This window comes from Apostichopus japonicus, chromosome 9, assembly GCF_037975245.1.
Source record: "Apostichopus japonicus isolate 1M-3 chromosome 9, ASM3797524v1, whole genome shotgun sequence".
In the NCBI taxonomy this organism is placed as follows: domain Eukaryota; kingdom Metazoa; phylum Echinodermata; class Holothuroidea; order Aspidochirotida; family Stichopodidae; genus Apostichopus; species Apostichopus japonicus.
In genome coordinates, this window is record NC_092569.1 from 31,166,090 (window position 1) to 31,185,988 (window position 19,899).

The window sequence follows — 19,899 nt, forward strand, 5'->3', positions numbered from 1 at the left end:
AATGCAAGAAAGTATACCCAGAACTATATAGAGGCTTGGTTGATATGATATATCATTATGTTACAATCTAAAATGATACCAACACGGGTCAAAGTGTTAAGCAATTGTACAATGAGCAATCAGTACGGGACTCTTAGCACAATGTCTAGTACATAGTTCTACATTAGTATCCACAATAGATTTATAATATGACCTGCGTATATGTACGAGTGCAAATACTAGAGTATGATTACGACTACAGGTAGTTATGTTAGAATAAGATAACGCAATAATTACACTTCTGCGTATGATTGACATTTAGCACAATACATACCAGCATTTCCATTGTAGCCACTCAATGACAGTTGGTATTTGTCTCCCTCGTTACTGATCCTGAAAGATGAATAACGGCTGTGATATGTTGATCCTTCTCTGTTTGTCTTTTCTATTAGAAGTTGGTAGGTTTTTTGGTTTGTTAATTTGTATATTTTATCGTTGCCAATCCAGTGGTCTCCTGTGGGGTTTCCAAAACCGTTTTTGTACTCATTCCAGTTTCGATAAAAGTTGACGGATCTACTTGTACGTCTTTGCAAAATCTATAGAAACAGAATAAACAAGTACATCGATACCTGTTGAGAACTATATGAAGTTCCTCATTTTGCTACAATATTTTAAGAATTAACTGTTGTAGGTCAATGTAGCCTTCAAGCAGATAACTATACTCAGTTGCTTACTTGTTTAGCCAGAGTGATTAATAAGTTTGTCAAGTGAGGGCCAGTGCTACAAATGTATCGAAAAAATATTTCCGAGCGCTACGCGCGAGTTCAACATGTAGATGTTGACGAGGAGCACGGAGGGAGGGGGGTACAAGGCAGCAGTCGGAATTTTCTGGCTCCAAAACCCATCCAGTATGAATTTCAGCCGCTACACCCCCAATCATCAGGCCTTAGCTACGTCCCTTAAATAGACGTTTTATGCTATAGGTAGGCCTATAAGTATACCGGAACATGGCTTTTCTTCTATGGATTGGGGACAACCTTTACAACATGTACTGTATGAAATACTTATTTGTGGAGTTGATACGCGATTATTCAAACATCTTTTTCCACCTATATGTTAGCAATATCCTTTTTATTTTATTTAATCATATCTAAATTTAGATTACATTGTCGGAACGTTGTATATGTTGTTATAATTTTCCATATAACCACCTTACTTTGTTCGTGTTCGTGGGAGTGGGAGTGGGAATGGTAGTTTTAATCGCTAATACGGATTCATCGTGGTAAGTTTAGTAAATAGCTGTTTCGTTAAGCTGCAGGTCTCATATTCTGTCAGCAGTATTTGTTTACCCAATGCAGGTTAATCAGTAAGTACTTACTAAAGCGATTCAATATCTCGTCCATAGAATTTTAATTAAAGCAATTAAAAGTCACATAGTCCTATTTAAATTAACATATAAATTTAAACAACACCGCACCAACGTTTTGTCCTCCATTCCATTTAAGTTAATTATTGAAGAAAATCAACACCTTCGACGGGTTAAATATAAAAAAAGGTATTGACTAGATGTTTCCATTCATCAATTATATTTACTGGGAAAAATCATGACATGAAATATAAAAAATAGGTCTTAATAATCCACTTGACAGTTTGGCTATATGAGTACGTTTAATTGGAAGAGCCCCCTCTAGTTGCTTCAAATATACGTTTATCAATATTTCATCTAAATTCGCCGATATTAACGCAATAATTTATTCAATAATACTTCGTTGTCGGAATGTTATTAACTTTCTCTCTTTTCTTCATCTTTTTCTTCCACTTCTTCTATGTATTTATTTCTTTTACATAGTAGCCTATGCAGTTCCTAACCATCATTGTTATAGAAAACTAGGCTATAAAATGAATATTCATGTAAAATTGTCTATTGTCAATCAAATATAAGTTAAAACGATCTTATCATTTCAAGTGTCGTTTATGCCACCTATGTACATTATTGATAATGTTGTACAGTGATGAGTAGGATTAACTATTTGATATCAAAATAAAAAAAAAACATCCCCTCTTTATTAATACATCCTTGTGCTTTTTATTGGATAGGCGTTTGAGGGAAAGATCCTTAGATGTTTCTTGTAACATGACAGTTTAGACTTTTTGGACGCAAGGTAATGTTACATTGCCTTTTTTACCGCATTGGCGGCACATTCACATAAACTGGTAATTAATTTGGTGTCCTCGTGTAGCAGGAAAACCTTTCGCCTTTTGGGGGAACAATTTGATAAAAATAATCCATTTCACGGGCATGGTTCTAAAGCGACGTGTTGCTGGTGCTACGGTGGCGCTTCAGTTCACAAAGGAAAGTTTAGGAACTTTGCGTCTAAGTTTTATCATATTTTGTTTTGCTTCGATCACTTGGGTACGTAAGCATACTGGGTCTCATGTGGAAAGTGTTTGTACGAAGACGAAAATCTGTGGGCGTTTAAGGCTTTAGATCGATGAATAGGTAAATCCGTATGGTTCCTTGGTTGCATCTGCAACGCTTCCTGCATATGTTTGACTTGCTCTGGATGCATCTGTTTTGCCAAATTTGAGACTTGGGTTTTGTCTCTAGGGCTTTTAAATTACACGATGTAATGTGTGATATTACTCGTTTCCTTTGACAGTTAAATAAATATTGTGATAAAGCTCATAGAAATATTTCATGTGATCAACTTTCTATTAACATCATATCTCTATGATGATTTCTTTTTAGAAAACCAATCATTTATGCGTTGATCGTTCCCATTTGATATCATGATATGGTATAAAATAATCAACTTTTGTAAAATAGGTCAAGATTTGCCTCCAATTCCGACCGGAGACCCTAAGCAAAAGGATTTTAGAAAGGATTACAGACAGCTCCATAACAGATGGCTGGTATTCCCCATAGCAATGCACAACCCACTCAGGCGTATATTGGTACCTTCGGATATATTGAGAGAAATGAATCCGTTTTCAAATATCACCTTAATTATAAAGAAAAAATGTATCGACTATGAAAAAGACAATATACGCAATTGTCTCATGAGAGCTACCGTCATTTTAGCTTACGAATAATTGAATCCTGATTACCACGCACACTTCTTATTAAAATGATTCTGGAAATATGAAATGCCAGAAATAAGACGTCCAAAGGAGTAAAAGAAAATGATATTGGCTCAACTCTAACGAAAATTGACACCCGATTACATCCCGGTTCTCCTTTTATTTAATTGTTTTGTATTAATGACGGTTCCAGAAAAGAGGTTTAATTGTCTATGAATACATTGCGGGTTTAACCACTACTATGAGAACGTCATATTCAGCGTATAGAAACACGCTTCTGCTCAGGGCGTGCTCAAATTGCATTTCAAGACGCACGTTACCCTTTTTCGGAGATTAAAGTCGCCTCCGCTAGCTAGGTTAGGTGTTATAACATGCATACAACGGGCACCCTTTTGCGTAGTCACTACGACTGATCTGATTGCCTTTGTCACTGAACATACTATTGAATCCCGAATGCAGGCCATTACGTAGCGATCATCCGTTAAAGGGCGTAACGGTTTCCATGGTAACTGTTCACCGTCGACGAATAACGCTAAAAAAGACAGTTGGGCCCATGAAGTTGAATAGTGCGAAGGCGTTGCATCCACAGTCTCTCTCTCTTCTTCAGCCGATCGATTTGAAGTCGAATTACTACCGAAGCATTATACATGTATATACATTACAAACAATATTTGTGAATGATAACAATTCTGCCAATACGAACCAGCAATTGTCTGACGATATGGACAAGGACAATACGTCAGTTTTATTTATTTATTTCTTCATTTATGATAGTTGTTCAATATTTTTGGATATTGCTTGAACATATTACGCGGAAAACAACCGTAGATTATTTCAGATATCATTTTCTTTTCGTTGTAGTAATTGGCATATATAAATTAACCCAGAGCTATGGTATTTCAGAGAGATCCGAGTCATGTATTTACTGGTTTAGGTGCTGGAAAGAGCGGGTGGGTTGCTGTCAGTAAAAAAATACACACTAGAGCCTTTGTTATAATCTTTCCACTCTCTCAACTTTGTTGTTTTGATGTTTTCTAACAACTGCTCTTTATATTTATAAAGATTGCACTTGCTTCCTTTCTAGTTTTGAATGTTTTCATTTTTTTTTATCTAAATTTTTACTCCCATGCTTCCTATTTAAAAATTACTTGAAATGTATTCAGGAATAACTGAAAGTTGAGGGAAACTCCAAGGTTTGGAAGCGATAACACAACTTCAGTATATAAAATGTTTTGTCAGTTTTATATTTATCCATTCGTTATGTCTTTTCGATATCAAAGTAAGTTATATATTTCCATGTGTTCTTTTATTACTCATCTCGTCTGGCATGTAGTTTTGCCCTTTTTACGAATTATCCACAGGGTCGAAAATGGTGCGACACTCTCTTTCCAGTGCTGTGAAAGAAATACTAAGGATCCAATGTTTACAAAAGGGCCGACAAAGGACCACTTTCCATAAATCAAAGTGTACCTTTTGTCACTTTGAAAATAACGTGTTTGACATTGTTGTAATCTTAAAGATGAACCCCGCAAGTTCTTTGTATAATCAACAAGACTCCATTATCTGTTGATGAATACCAGGGATGTGGAGACGGAATACACAGGCCACTGTCATCCCGTGCCCCCCCCCAGCTCCCCACCTATGCCCTCCAATTTCAGTGAAATTCTTGAAGATGACACTCTCCTCTGATTTTGTAAGTCTCAAGGGGATTCATGTCGGAATATATGTGTTATATTTCAAACACAGTAGTACGCTTTAAATGCTGGGGTTCGTGGGGATGATCAGGTGGTTATCGCACTTAACTAGGAATTCGGAGAACGATCATTTCTATAGTCGGGACAATCAAGCAAATGACAAAATGGACAATCACTACATCATATTCTTACATGGAGATGAGTGAGAAAGAATGAAAGTTATGCAGATTAATGGTAAGTAAGTGAGTGTGGTTGAATACGTACCTTTGGCAAATATCTAATTAAAGGAGTCTCCCAGAACCCTGGTTATATATGATTAACTTCGAGTGCATGTAAACGCTTCTTTCATTTTCGTAAGCAAATGTACCATCTAATTGTGTCAATGTAAGGATATTTAATCATGAATAAGAGTGCACATATTCTAGTGATTTCGGTTGGTTGTGTTCTTTCTGCATAAACTATTGCGCTTTACACTGGCAGTAGAACTGTTCTCTCAAACATAATACATAAAGATCCAAGAAAGTAAATCGAAACGTATAAGATATCGTTCATAGTTAGGCGATGTCATAACATTGTCACTTGTTTTTATTCAATATTATCGCAACTTTTGGAAAGGAATCTTACTGGTCAGTATACTGATGTATTTCTTAATATATTTTGTTTGCATCACTTCTTAGTATTCTCAGTGACATCATTACTAATAACATTTAAGAAAAATCGAATTCAATACCATTTATGTAAACTCTGGACAAATTATCAAATGCCATCGAGTTTTCTGTGATTGTTGTACCACTCTTAAATTGTTTTACCGTCGTTTGATAGTTTGCTCCATAACATAGTACTGCATTGGAAGGCTAACTAGTGTCTCTTTCCTTCACTTCCATCTTTTAAATATGCAAACTTGTACTAGCTTCGATATGTACTTCCTTGTTTAATATATGTTATTATATCGCCAACCGTTTCCTGTCCTTGTTACCTTGTTACCTTGAAGACTTCAAATCCACTACTTTGATCATTGACTTGGCTGTATTTTCATTGTTGTTGCTGTTATACCGCAATCAGAACCGCGAAGACTCGTCCAGAAGATACCGCGGTTATCGTTGTACGAGTAGTCAACATTCAGATTGGAGTAGCCACAGGAATAGAAAGTTGACGCATAGACCGGGTTTTTGTTTCGGCAGAGTTTGTAAGGGTTATTACCACTACAGCCCTCACAATTAAAACATTTACAATGGTAGCAATGATTCATACAATAATCATAACAGTAGTAATAATTATGGTCATAATAACAACAATAACAGTCAGAGTACTCGTATCCACCTGTAGCTACGCGGTTGCTGAATGAGTAGCAGTGGCTGGAAGAGCCCGTGCTTCTATCGTATGCATACCACCAGCCACCTCGGTGTTTTTCTGCACAGTCGAAGGTACTCGATCCATCGTTGTCTTGATCGTACGTACTAAATCGATGCCCTGAATTTGCTCCCATAGCATTGTTACCTGGAATGAAATTAGCAAATACTGAATGAAGGTATTTTCTTGTAAAATACGAAGTTTTTTCCTTTTATATATACTGGACACTATTAAGTCACTTTAGGTTCGTTTGCTATAGTTGTCGGTTATAATTGCGTTTGTTATTTTGTTCGTTTAAGTTGGGCTTAGGTTATATTTTTGTGGTTTCATATACGAGTGCTAAATTATCGTAAGGGAGTGTACAATATTGAACAAAGGAGTCAAGTTTGCGAATTTTTATTGGAACGATTCCAATTCTGTAAATTCGTCTGGGACCTCATTTGAGAACATCGTTAATTATAACAATATTTTTCTCAATGTCAGTATTGTATTTATATCATTGTTTCGTTTCCTTTGACAAATATTAATTAATAATATAGTAGTGAGTGACAGATTAGCAGAAATGTAATCGGTGCCTTTTTTTGAAGATTAACTTTTAGCATTTTGTAAAATATATAGTGTTGACTGTTCAATTTATGCTAGGCGCTCAAATAAAAGGGAAGTTAATAAAGTGTTTGGTTGTATCATTCATGGCATCATAATCTCTCGTGATAACGTTTTAACTTCCATACTGACAGATTTCTTCCATTTGATATCGACGAGCTAATAGTTTACAATATGATTATACATTTCTAACGATAAGAAATACGGCAAGTAATGCTCTTTAAGAATGTAACATACAATTCGTCTCGAATGATCTCTTTAAAAAAAATGTCTGAATTATTTGGATACTTTTGATGTTATTATTGCAATATCATTGGCCTCTCAATCAATGTTATGAACAAATTTTTCATGGTCAAATGAAACTTAATTTTCTTTGTTTGGAAATGATAAAGTCGTTCTTAAAAAAAGAATAATTGAATTTACACTTTAATAACATATTTCAATTACAGAGTAAGCTGAAATGATGTAGCAATCATTAGATTTCTAGACTGGTTATTACTCATTTACGTTTTAAGCTCGACAAGGTCTGGGTAAAATTGCGAGCAAGCAGACGCTACTAACTATATAGGAGTGGTTGATATGATATGTTATGATGTTACAACCATATATACTTTCACCAACACGTGCTAAAGTGCAAAACAATGTATAATGAGCAATGCGCACGGGAATCTAAGCTCGACGTCTAATACAGTTCTAAATTAGAACATAGACTAGATTTATAATATGACTTGAGTATATGTACGAGTACAAATCCAAGACTGTGATTACGACTACAGGTAGTTATGTTATAATAATATTATATAATAACTGCGTGCGATTACGTATGCGTATGATTGACATTTATGATTGCGTATGATTGCGTATGATTGACATTTAGCACAATACATACCAGCATTTCCATTGTAGCCAAACAGTGACAGTTGGTATCTGTCTCCCTCGTTACTGATTCTGAAAGATGAATAACGGCTGTGGTATGTTGATCCTTCCCTGTTTGTCTTTTCTATTAGAAGTTGGTAGTTTATGTCTGTTTGTTTTGTCAAACTGTATATTTTGTCGTTGCCAATCCAGTGGTCTCCTGTGGGAATTCCAAAACCGTGTTTGTACTCATTCCAGTTTCGATAAAAGTTGACGGAGCGACTTGTACGTCGTTGCAAAATCTAGAATGAGCATCAAAAAGTTTATCGATTTGATGTGAGTAATATATGAAATATCTCATTTGTACTACAATAAGTTAGAGAAATTAACTGTTGAAGGTCAATATTCGATGAGATTAAATCGATAGGAAGATGGATCAATTTAATCAAATAATTGAATGATTTACTTCAAATGTTAGTGAACGAAGTCCTGTCATATGAGAAAACAAAAGTTTTACATGGTAAAGATTTTAATTGTCAATGGCTAAAACTTACTGTCCATCCCCCACTAGACATTTCACAATATACTTCAAAACCAGAGCTTTCAGCGGGATAAATGGTATATTTTCCGTTATTTGTTCTGTTTGCTGCGTACAGATCAGAACAATCTCTCGGTCCACTGCGGGTACATGTAACACCATCACCTTCAAACCATTCGTTACAGTAATATCTACGGATATTATTCCGCTCCTCGCAGGTTGCGTCTGCACTACAACTGTAACTCTCACTTGTAAGTACGTTACTGTTGCAGGTTATTCGTTGGGAACATTCAGAATTAATGTATGATTCACCTTCCTGGAAAGATAAATGTTAGACGACATATTCCAAAGATAGTAAAATATATGTTAATTTGTTACATTTTTAACGACTTTTGATGACACACTGGATTAAAACTAATATACGGTCATGAGCGTTTTAAATATATTAGGCAACGTACATCGTTCTCTATGTATCATAATTGCGTTGCCATATCTATGTATTTTTGCTAGGTCTAAATTGAATTACAGGCAAATAATTTTAAGATACCCTAAAAGAATCGTACTGACCCTTAAAACACTTCCTTTGGCAGCAACGAAGCAGTTGTGTGTGCAAGTCACTCCGTCCCCTTCGTAGTTTGGATTGCAGTAGCATTTGCGGACACCGTTCCTCTCAGCACAGGTTGCGTGATCACTACACTGGTAATTCGCCTCTATAATATGGTTGTTGCTACAAGTTGATCTTCGTGTACATCTTGAATTGATGTAAAACTCGCCTTCCTAATATAAGGTATTCAGTAGGAAAATAATAATACAATAAATGAATTTTGGATTTGCGGTTGTCACAGTGAAATGTACAGCATAGCAAGAATGGCTGGCAAATTTCATTTTTTTTTTTATTCTGGCAAAGGGTGTCAACCTTTAAAAAAAGTTTAATGCGAAGTTTAATGCGATCTTTGCAGCCAACTCTGATGTTGGGGGCCTACGGATTTACAATTATTGTTTTGTTTAAAGTAGATGTCAAATGTTGCATTCCGAGAAGGTTTATTGCCACTAAAAACTCAACTTACAATACGTTTGAAACGCACTATTTAGGTAAAAAGTACCCAATAATGTTGTTTAAGGTTTATAAAGGAATGCACAACCGTAGAAGTGATATCATGCTTCCCAACTAAATGTAAAACATCCCTTGACTGACACTTTTGCTTGGCCTGTCGAGTAAAAAGGGGTCCAAGGTCCCTGCCTAAATACAATGCGCTCGCCACACGGTTATCTTTAAATGTAATGCGATATTTGACAAGTTTAAATAGTAAAGGTTTGCCTGAAATAATTTGAACAATGAATTAAGAGCTAAGCATTTTAAAATGTCCCGAAGAACTGTACTGACCCTTAAAACACTTCTTTTGGCAGCAACAAAGCAGTTGTGGGTGCACGTCACTCCGTCTCCTTCGTAGTTTTGATTGCAGTAACATTTACGGACACCGATCCTCTCATCACATGTTGCGTGATCACTACACTGGTAACTTGCCTCTATAATCTGGTTGTTGCTGCAAGTTGATCTTCGTGTACATCTTGGATTGATGTAAAACTCGCCTTCCTAATATAAGATATTCAGTGGGGAAAAAATATAATAATAAATGAATTTTGGATTTGCGGTTGTCACAGTGAAATGTACAGCATAGCAAGAATGGCTGGCCATATTTTTTTTACTGGCAAAGGGTATCAAGTCTTAATAAGGCTTAATGCGGTCTTTGCAGCCAACACCGATGTTGGCGTCTACGGATTAACGATTTTTGTTTATTTTTTTTTTCTAAAGTAGCTGTCAAATGTTGCATTCCGTGAAAGTTTATTGCCACTAAAAGCTCAATTACAATACGTTTGAAACGCACTATTTAGGTAAGCAGTACCCAATAATGTTGTTTAAGGTTTATAAAGGAATGCACAACCGTAGAAGTGATATTATGCTTCCCGATTAAATGTAAAACATCCCTTGACTGACACTTTTGCCTGGCCTGTCGAATGAAATGGGGTCCAAGGTCCCTGCCTAAATACAATGCGCTCGCCACACGGTTATCTTTAAATGTAATGCGATATTTGACAAGTTTAAATAGTAAAGGTTTGCCTGAAATAATATGAACAATGAATTAAGAGCTAAGCATTTTAAAATGTCCCGAAGAACTGTACTGACCCTTAAAACACTTCCTTTGGCAGCAACAAAGCAGTTGTGGGTGCATGTCAATCCGTCTCCTTCGTAGTTTTGATTGCAGTAACATTTACGGACACCGCTCCTCTCATCACATGTTGCGTGATCACTACACTGGTAACTCGCCTCTATAATCTGGTTGTTGCTACAAGTTGATCTTCGTGTACATCTTGAATTGATGTAAAACTCGCCTTCCTAATATAAGATATTCAGTGGGGAAAAAATAAATCTGTAAGTGTATTGTGTAAATGAATTACGATAATCGACAAGTTCAACAGTCATAATTAACGTTTTAGTTTCACTCTCCTGGAAATGATAACTGTTAAACGGTTTATTCCAGTGAAAGTAAAATCAATGTTTATTTGGTACCACGCTTGATAACGCTGTTTGAATAAAACTGAACTTCTACTCTCAAATGGTCATGAGCGTTATACATATCTTAGGTAAAGTTCATCATTATGGATGCAATTGCTTTGGATGCCTTATTTTGCTAGGTCTCAATTACAAGACTTTTGCAAAAACATGTACAACCGAAATATGGGGACAATCAATATCAACAATAATATTGAGAATTAATAACAGATATAATAAAGAGTAAGGTCAATCAATTGCAATCCAAGATTTTAATTTATAGTGCACTTTTCATGGTATATATTAAGACTTGTGAACGGCATCAAATAAACTTACTGCTAATACGACGCCTTCCCCTCGGACGTAACAGCCACATTGCTCTTGAGGTATGCAGTTATCTCCAAAAATCATGTGGTTTTCTGGACAAAGACATCTCTTTGGTTCCGCTGGATCCGGTATGACACAATCATTCGGATTCTCACAAGTCCTTTCACATGTATTATCATAATTATCCTTGTTGGATAAGCACCAGTTAATGGGTAAATCTGGTAAAATTGAAACCACCAAAATTTAATCCTAGCTTGAAGTGTTAACTCACTTTTATTACATAACTTTATTATCGAATCTTGTTACCATCGTCATGCTCTGGCCGCTCGGAACAATTGCTGATTGTAAACATAGGATCAAATGGGAGCCGGATTTGTTATTGTTTAGACTCATTTAACTTATACTCATTAATGTCACACATTCAAAATGATATTACATTTTCAAGTATTCGACTATGGGCATCAATAAATACAGTTGTCTACGATATTCATTTCTTCCATTGAAACCTTTCTTTAATATGCTTCAATTTCCGTTTTGAGTACAAAGATATGGAGAAAATAATTTATAAATGTCTAACCTGTTATTCCTTCTACATTAGTAAGACTTGTTATAGAATAATTCCCCCATTCATCGGCAATGCGAAAGTTGTCGTATGTCAAGGAATATGACTGGCCTGAATAATTCTCTAGCTCGATGCGCAGCTGGTAATTCTTTTGATTGATCAAGTGAGCTAACTTTTCATTACCAATCAGAAATTCACTGTCTAAGAAACCAATACCGTTTTTGTATTCATCCCAGGTTCGATTAAAATCGATGGATCCATCAACACGTCGTTGTATGACCTGAAGAATTCAAAATATCGGTAGACAACTAACGGATACATTTCATTATCCCTATGATCTAAACCTTATAGCCAAAACGTTGGGCTCACATCAATAAGTACGAATAGGATAGAACATATTTGTGATGTTGCGTTATATGTTATCTGTATACATATCTATATCACTATCATAGGTGTGCACATACAATTAGTTTTCTAATCGTATTAAAAGTCAACTTATTTACTCTGGGTAGTTTTGTTTTCAATATTAGGCTTCAAATACCCATACATTGTACAAGGTATATCATCCAACATACTCTACAACTAAAATGTACTGACAATTCCAATGTTTTTTACAAAGTGTATATTGGAGAGTAACTCTGATATTGTAAGTGTTCACGTCTTGAAATACAGTACGTACTGTCCAACCTCCAGATGTAGTGTTATGATCACAATATGTCTGAAATGGTTCCGGATACTGGTCAGGTTTAATCAGGTATACACCGGATTTGGCGTTGGTAGAAGAGCATTGGTTAAGTACTTCATGACAATCCCTTGGATATTCCGGAGTTTGGAATAGAAAATACTGCAAGTCTAGCAACGGGAATAATGTTTAAAAGAAGATCAGAACAACACGTACATATGTTGCAGAATCAGGTCCACATTAGCAAATTCTTCCAACATAAATATGATAGCTAATTTCCAACAGCTTTGTTTAAGTTACACTGTAAAATATACGTAGTAACTACTTATAAACCATAACTAAAGGTATTCAATCATTTCGGCCAATATTCATGGAGGCTAATTTCTGCTAGAATATTTTATATGAAATGAAAATCTAACGCAAAAAAATACCGTGACTCTGTGGCGAAATGGTCAAAGAAGCAAACATGATTAGTGATAGCTTTCCTTGACACGAGGGTATGATTTGTCCCTATTTTTACCTTAAAACAATCTAACGTTTATCAGCAGTAACTGAGATTTGAAACTGCCTAATTATTGAACGAGCCTAACGTATGCAATGTCTCAACAAAGTGCGTGTTTTGTCCATTCTGTTACTGTTACTTGCAATTTATCTTCTGAAGAAGATCCTGTTACGATCGAATCGTCGGGCAAACTTACTTGGCCCAAACTACTAACAAGTATGGATAAATATAATCGGAACTATCTTTATTCTGGAAATATGAATTGACTAATGACTTGTAATTCTTTCAGATTTATTATCGCTGAGAATCTACAATTAACCCCAATCAGCGCTAAAGCTACTTTAATACAATGTACTTTACTGTACTACTTTAGTACAAGGACATTATTGATAATTCTAAATCATTATTTATCTTACAAATTAAAATAGGAGAAAGTCCCACATATGAAGTACATCTTCATGGTTCCTTTCTAAATTAAACTTTTTCTGAACTATTATTTAGAAAACAAATTTTTGTTGATTGGTTAGTTTTCGGTAGTTTATATTAATCGTCACCCTTACAGAAAAAAAAAAAACTTACTTGAATCGTTGACTCTTGTGCTTGCAGATATCTGAAGTAACAAAAATTAAAGGGAATGTAAAATTAAGTAAAGTACATTCTAAAGAAACAATATTGAGTTAAGAATGTTGTACGAAGGTCATGGTATCACAAAATACAGGACATATGCATATCTATGACACCTTTACTTTAACATATTCTATCATTTTAAGTTTAAATATATAGAACAGAATCTTATAGCTCATTAAAATAAATTTGATTTCGCTTTTTATTCAAATAAATGAACAATTTCCAACTTGTAAATTTTAATAGAAAAAGGTGATAAGAATGGCCAAAAAATTAAGCAGTAATATAATGTTTCAAAATCTTAATATTTATTTAACATTTATTTTACTGCTTATAATTATTATTAAAGCTAAGATTAAAAGTAGTTTTTATTGAATAACTTTAATGTTTGAAAATATGATTATATGTATGTTTGCATGTCTTCGAATACGTCTTATTCTCATTATTTTTTTTTTTCACAATGAGACAATTTATTCCGTTCTTCTTGAAAAGAAATGAAGAAAATTCATGATCCGAAAACTTTGATCTCCTAGTGCTGTTCGTACAGTAAGCTAAGTACAATTATCTATAGCGGAAAACTGGATATATTATACTAATGAGGTACTTGTACACTGGGACAACGTGAAATTTAGCCTCAAAAATGTGAAATTAGCCAAGTTTTGAAAATATGTCCAAAAAAAGAGCAACAAAAACGTATACAAATTTAAAAATCATCGGTTTTGAAGAAGAATATTGTTTGTTGCGATACGTGCAAGCCACTTCATTGACTTAGACAAGTACAACAACACAATAGATCTTTTTTTTCAACATCACAAAACACGTTTACGTTTTACGACATTTTTTGTTACAACTTTTTGCTTTATCATAGAAAATATGTCGATCTATTTAGAAATATTGCACTCAGAACGTATGCAATAATTAAAGCTATTGATGTTTTTAAATTATGCAAAGTTATTTGTTAGCTACAAAAACATTGTTAAAGTAACAATTTATATTTTTATAAATAAAAAAAAAAACAAGTTTAAGATCGCCGTAGAAAATATTTGGGCAAAGCCTAACACTTAATGGGAACATCCTGATTATTGTTTTTTCAACTTATCTAAAGTTAATTACCTAAACAAGCAAAAAGGATGAAAATCTTTACAACACATGTGATGGAATGATTGCGAACTTTTTACGAGAAATGCTAAAATTGACGAATCACGCCCAATCAAAATAACCTCATGTATAGCAAAATACAAGTTAGCGTATCCATAACGAAAACTGGTTCGATTACCCTGTGTAAACATCAGCAAAAGCGGATGCTCTTTCCGCAACGTTAACGTTTACTGTATCTATATTAAGACAGAAAACAATTCTTGAACGCCCCAGAACATCCACATGAACCCAGCTCCCATGAAAACGCATCCTTGTGTATAACAAACGTGCATGGATATTTTGTTTTGACCTTTGTTTGGCGTAATTCTCTGAAGTATCCTAAATCAAGGATAACATATAATATCATAACGATACATATTTTTTTCTCTCGATTTAAAAAGAATTGTCATTTGACGCCTGTGCGCAAAGCTTTTATGATAGCAAATAAGATACTACGTTGAAGGAAGAAATGATTCAGATATATTGAATAAAAGTTAAACATCACATTTATCCTATTGCATATAACATATTAGAATTAGTTAGTATTTTATATGTGCGTTGGTTCAGGACAACTCTTACATGGTTTACATGTGCTGAGATTATCCGAAAATTCGTTAATTAAGTATTTCGGGAGAAAGAAGCTAATGATACATCAGTCGTGCACAAATTCTTCTTCAAAAGGATATTTTTGTCAAAGTAGTTATGATTAAATATAAGTGTGTAAATAAACGATATATGTTAAATTTGAAATAAATGATAGGTAACAGACACATCACATTTCATATATGACTTCTCGTAAAACAATTAATAGAGTTTCTGTAAAGTTATATCCATTTGAAAATTCTTCACAATCAACATCATCTAGATTCCCTCAACACAACAGGATTTTGAATAATAGCCGTTCTTGTCTACGAGATCACGTGTTGTATGGTATCATTTTCAATTTTTTTAAATTATAGATTTTGCAAGGATTAAACGAGGAAATGATGGATATAAGCCTGTCGTGTCGACAACGTGGCAAAAAAAAAGCTCTGAATCATAAATTATAACCTTTGTACAGTTTTGTTCTTTTAAAAAATAGAATCAGGAAATTTACAACGGAAACGCAAAGCGTGAAGGCATACGCTTTTATTTATTGTTGTGTCTGGGATGATTGAGTAATGTTAATAAACAATTCTGTTACTATTCTCCTTTATTATGACATTGGTTTGGTACAATTTAAAAAACAAAATCTTGGAATGATTTTTTTTTATTATTGTAAGTTAGTCGATGATCTTCCTGATGTTATAGAGAAAATTTCAAAACTAACAACGTTTCACATTGTCTTTTTTGTATTATACTTTATTCTCAATTTCTTGTCACTTTTCATAACATTGAGGTTATAATTTTCGTACTTTATTTTTAGTTTTAAAGCGGCGTTTCGTGCAAACTTGTTACAAACATGTTGGCTATTAGAATAACTATATATAGTTGATGATTATTACATTGATAGCGTCAAAATCATCCCTATGATAAACGCTCATGACCCAATCGAGCATATTATTAACAGATGCATGTGTAATACAATACAATGACCGCCAGAGGGAAACAAGACATTGGAGAACAATCAGTGTTACCTTTACCCGAAAACAAATTGTGCATGAAACTATTAGAGACGATGTTTCAGTATTGAGCTAGTACAAAACGGGGTTACTTGGCTTACAAATATCGGTTGCCAAATTACCTGTATCAAATATAAGGTGTATTTTTTATTTGGCAAATAATTGTTGATCATTTTAAGATACATTCTGTTTCCTGTTGTGTATTTGCATGACGTACTGATCAATAGATATGCTTACGTACGTTCCTGTATTGAAGAGTGTCTTACATTAAAGCGTTTATTGTGTTATGTTTTACAGATACCTGCCCAGCGAGCAAATTTCCAAGTTGTTGTCATGTTTATTTTGTAATACTTAACATATTAACACTTTTGTGAACGAGAATTTAAAAGTGCTTGGAATGCTTCTAATGGTCAATCGATTAATAACTGTTTTTGTAGTTTAACATTGATTGTTAAATATTTCACACATAAACTGTTACAATACTGAGGTTTTCTTAGCTCGGCTTGAAAAAAAATATTCAGCTAAATTGCGCCATTTTATTGTACACGAAAAACCTATCAATACTTTATGTTGACATATCAAATGTCTTTGGATTAGGAATAATGCTTCATTCGAATATTAAATCCAACTTATTGATCATATCAGTGTAACGTGGTAAATATAGCAATTTGGATATTAAACTTATTCAAAAGTGTATTTATCATTTCCGTATGCATATTTGTTCTTATAAAAATTCATAGGAGAACTTTATCTCTTTTTTGTACTAGTTGGGCTGTCATTTTGACGGAAAGGTCAATTTTGTATTCGGAAAATATGAATTGACAGAACAAATTGGCATCGTGAAGGTAATAACTTCGCAAGTTGTTCTTTAAATTGTTACTTGTTTTATAAATTTGCGATTTAAACTTCATACGATATTTTTTTTTGATAAACAAATGATAAGTTCACAAGATAATCATAAAGTTATTTTTTTTTAGCATAGGTTAATGGATAATTGATCATATGTAGGGTTTCGAACAAATATGCTCTCGTTACAAGAACGTTAAGGCTTCTTGTAAAAGAAAATATTAGAGTTTCTGTAAAATTATATCCATTTTGAAAATTCTTGGCAATAAACCTCGTCTAGACTCACTAAAAACAACACGATTTGAAAAAAAAGGTTCTCGTCCACGTGATCACGTGTTGTATGGTAACATTTTCAATATTTTTAATTACAGACTTTGCAAGCAAGAAACGAGGAAATGATGGCTACAAGCCTGTCTTGTCGACAACGGGGAAGAAGGCTCTAAATCATAATTTATAACATTTCTACATTTTTGTTCTGTTCAAAACAAAATCTAGAACTTTACAAAGGATATGCACAGCGAGACGCTATATGTATTTATTTATGTTTTTTTCTGAGATGATTAAGTAATGCTAATAAACAAGCCTCTTTTATTGTTCTCCTTTTTCTTGATATTGGTTTAGTACAATTTTCCTTTTCTTAGCATGAATTTGTTTGTTATTGTCGGTTAGTAGACGCTCTTTCTGAAACTACAGGCAAAATTTCAAAAGTAACAACTTTTCACATTGATTTTTTTTATAATACGTTTTTCCTATAACTTTTCATAACATTTAGTTTATAATTTTCGTACTTTATTTTTATTCTTAAAGCAGCGTTTCGTGCAAAATTCTTACAAACATGTCGACTGTTTAAATATTTACATTTAGTAGATGATTATTATTATATTATTATATTGACATGCTTTCAAAATCATTCCTAAGATTAACGCACATGACCGAATCAACTACATTTATAACAGATGCATGTGTAATACGACGCGATGACCGCCAGAGGGAAAACAAAACATTGGAGAACAAACAGTGCTACCTTAACACTTTTCAGTATAATACTATTATAAAACGTTGATACTTGGATTTTACATATTGGTTGCCAAATTTCTTGTATCAAATATAAGGTGTTTTGGGGACGTTTGGCAAATAGTTGTTGATCATTTTAAGATACATTATATTTCCTCTGAGGTATTTACATGATAAACTGATCAATATATATTTGTACGTACTTGCCTGTATTGAAGAGTGTTTTACGTGAATGCGTTTATTGTGTAATGTTTTACAAATACTTGCCCAGCGAGCAAATTTCCAAGTTGTTATCAGTTATATATTGTAATACTAAGTATATTAACACTTTTGTGAAAAGCAAATTTAAAAGTGCTTTGATTGCTCTAATGTTAACTGTTACAATACTGAGGTTTTCTAAGCTCGTTTTGGAAAAAAAAAAAAACATTTCAGCTATGCTGCGTAAAGCTGCTCTTTTTTGTTTACACTAAGAACCTATCAATATTGTATTTTTGACAAAATTAAACTTCTGTGTATTAGGAAATATTTTTTGAATACTAAATCCAACAGATTGATCATATCGGTATAGCGTAATAAATATAGCAAGTTAGATATTAAACTTATTCAAAGGCTTAATTATCATTTCCGTATGGATATTGTTCTTTTAGAAAATCAAAAGCTGAACTTTATTTATTTTAGAATACAAGTTGGACAGTCATTTTGACGGAGAGGTAAATTTTGTATTCGGAAAATATGAATTATTTTATGAATTAAAGGAAGAAATTATCATCCTGAAGGAATGATATCTCAAGTTGTTTCTTGGAATTGTTACTTTTTGCATTTGCATTTTAAATTTCTTCCGATATTTTCTTTGATAAACAAATGATTAGTCCATTAGTTAATCATAACGTTATTTTTATTAGCATCGGTTAATGGAAAGTTTATCATAATTACGGTTTTTAAAACCCTTATGCTCTCGTAACAACACCGTTAAGGCTTTGCACCCAATATGTACGAGAAACTTGTTGTATTAAAAACAGAATTGTGTGAATTTGAGATATATTTAAGAAATAACATTGAGACATTTTCAATATGAATATGTATTTGTGTGTTTCAAAGTTCTCCTCCAAACAGATTCGTGTTGATTTTATATAGTTTAGGCTCTAAAAAGACATGGAAAAGACATATGTTCTGACTAGTAAAATTATGTTGTAGAGTTTTTTTTTACGTGTTTGTTTGAGTCTCAAAAAATCAACTGATGTAATTCATAATTGGTTATCAACAAATGATACAGAATGAACAGTACGAATAGTGGGGCTATCAGTAGAAATTATAAGGGCAAGATAATAAATGGAATAAAGAAATAAAGAGAGATAATTGTGTTCAGAATAATGCTCGATAACGCACAACATTTACCAAAAAAAAAATCTCAATTTCAAAAAAGTTACTGTTGAATAGAGCCGATAGCTCACCAATCGTAATATTCTCTACAAATACTCGAAGCAACAAGTCAGCGCAGATAAACCGTTGTTATATTTTATATGTAGAAATAAGTACAGGAATTTGTTAATCTGAAGTTAATGAAATACTGAGTACCAATAGTAAATCAGTGAAAAAAAGTATACAAGTAAAACAAATCAATTCAATTTTAATCTGAAGAAATTAATTTCAGTTTATTAATATTTTAGAGACTTACCCGAAAACCATTTGAGTTTAAAAGCAGCAACACCGCAAAGACGAAAATACATTTACTTCGTAGTTCTGCCATTGATCCAAAATGAAACAGAGAAAAATGGATGCACAAAATAAAGGAGATACTTGCTGACCTTCTCTGAGAGTGACATAAGTAATGAACGTGAATTCGTTACCCAAGGAGGGACCTTCATACGTACGGATGTCCAATTACACCACGTTATTTATCAGTTGGTCACATTTAAGATCCATAATCTATGTAATGCAATCTAGTGTGTCACA

The 19,899-nt window shown here is 33.6% G+C and overlaps 2 protein-coding genes across 3 annotated transcripts in view; both read right to left on the bottom strand.

Annotated features, from left to right (window-relative positions):
* Positions 1–19,899, bottom strand: part of LOC139973409 (uncharacterized) — a 158,225-nt gene that overhangs the window by 122,347 nt on the left and 15,979 nt on the right. Inside the window, exon 6 of one of the 2 annotated variants that reach the window (XM_071980075.1) lies at positions 4,766–5,730. The exons of the other annotated variant lie outside the window; for it this stretch is intronic. The gene's annotated coding sequence lies outside the window, so the exon portion shown is untranslated. Of the gene's footprint in view, positions 1–4,765; positions 5,731–19,899 lie in introns of those variants that run through there. 2 annotated transcript variants of the gene reach the window in all.
* LOC139973401 (uncharacterized) lies at positions 5,724–19,714 on the bottom strand. Its single transcript, XM_071980054.1, has 10 exons — positions 19,622–19,714; positions 13,304–13,334; positions 12,220–12,392; positions 11,556–11,820; positions 10,988–11,196; positions 10,286–10,495; positions 8,668–8,877; positions 8,117–8,416; positions 7,597–7,864; positions 5,724–6,251 (listed from the first exon to the last, which is right to left on the bottom strand). Exons 1-10 carry the CDS (start codon positions 19,691–19,693, stop codon positions 5,767–5,769), a joined length of 2,223 nt encoding a protein of 740 aa, XP_071836155.1. The 5' UTR covers positions 19,694–19,714; the 3' UTR covers positions 5,724–5,766.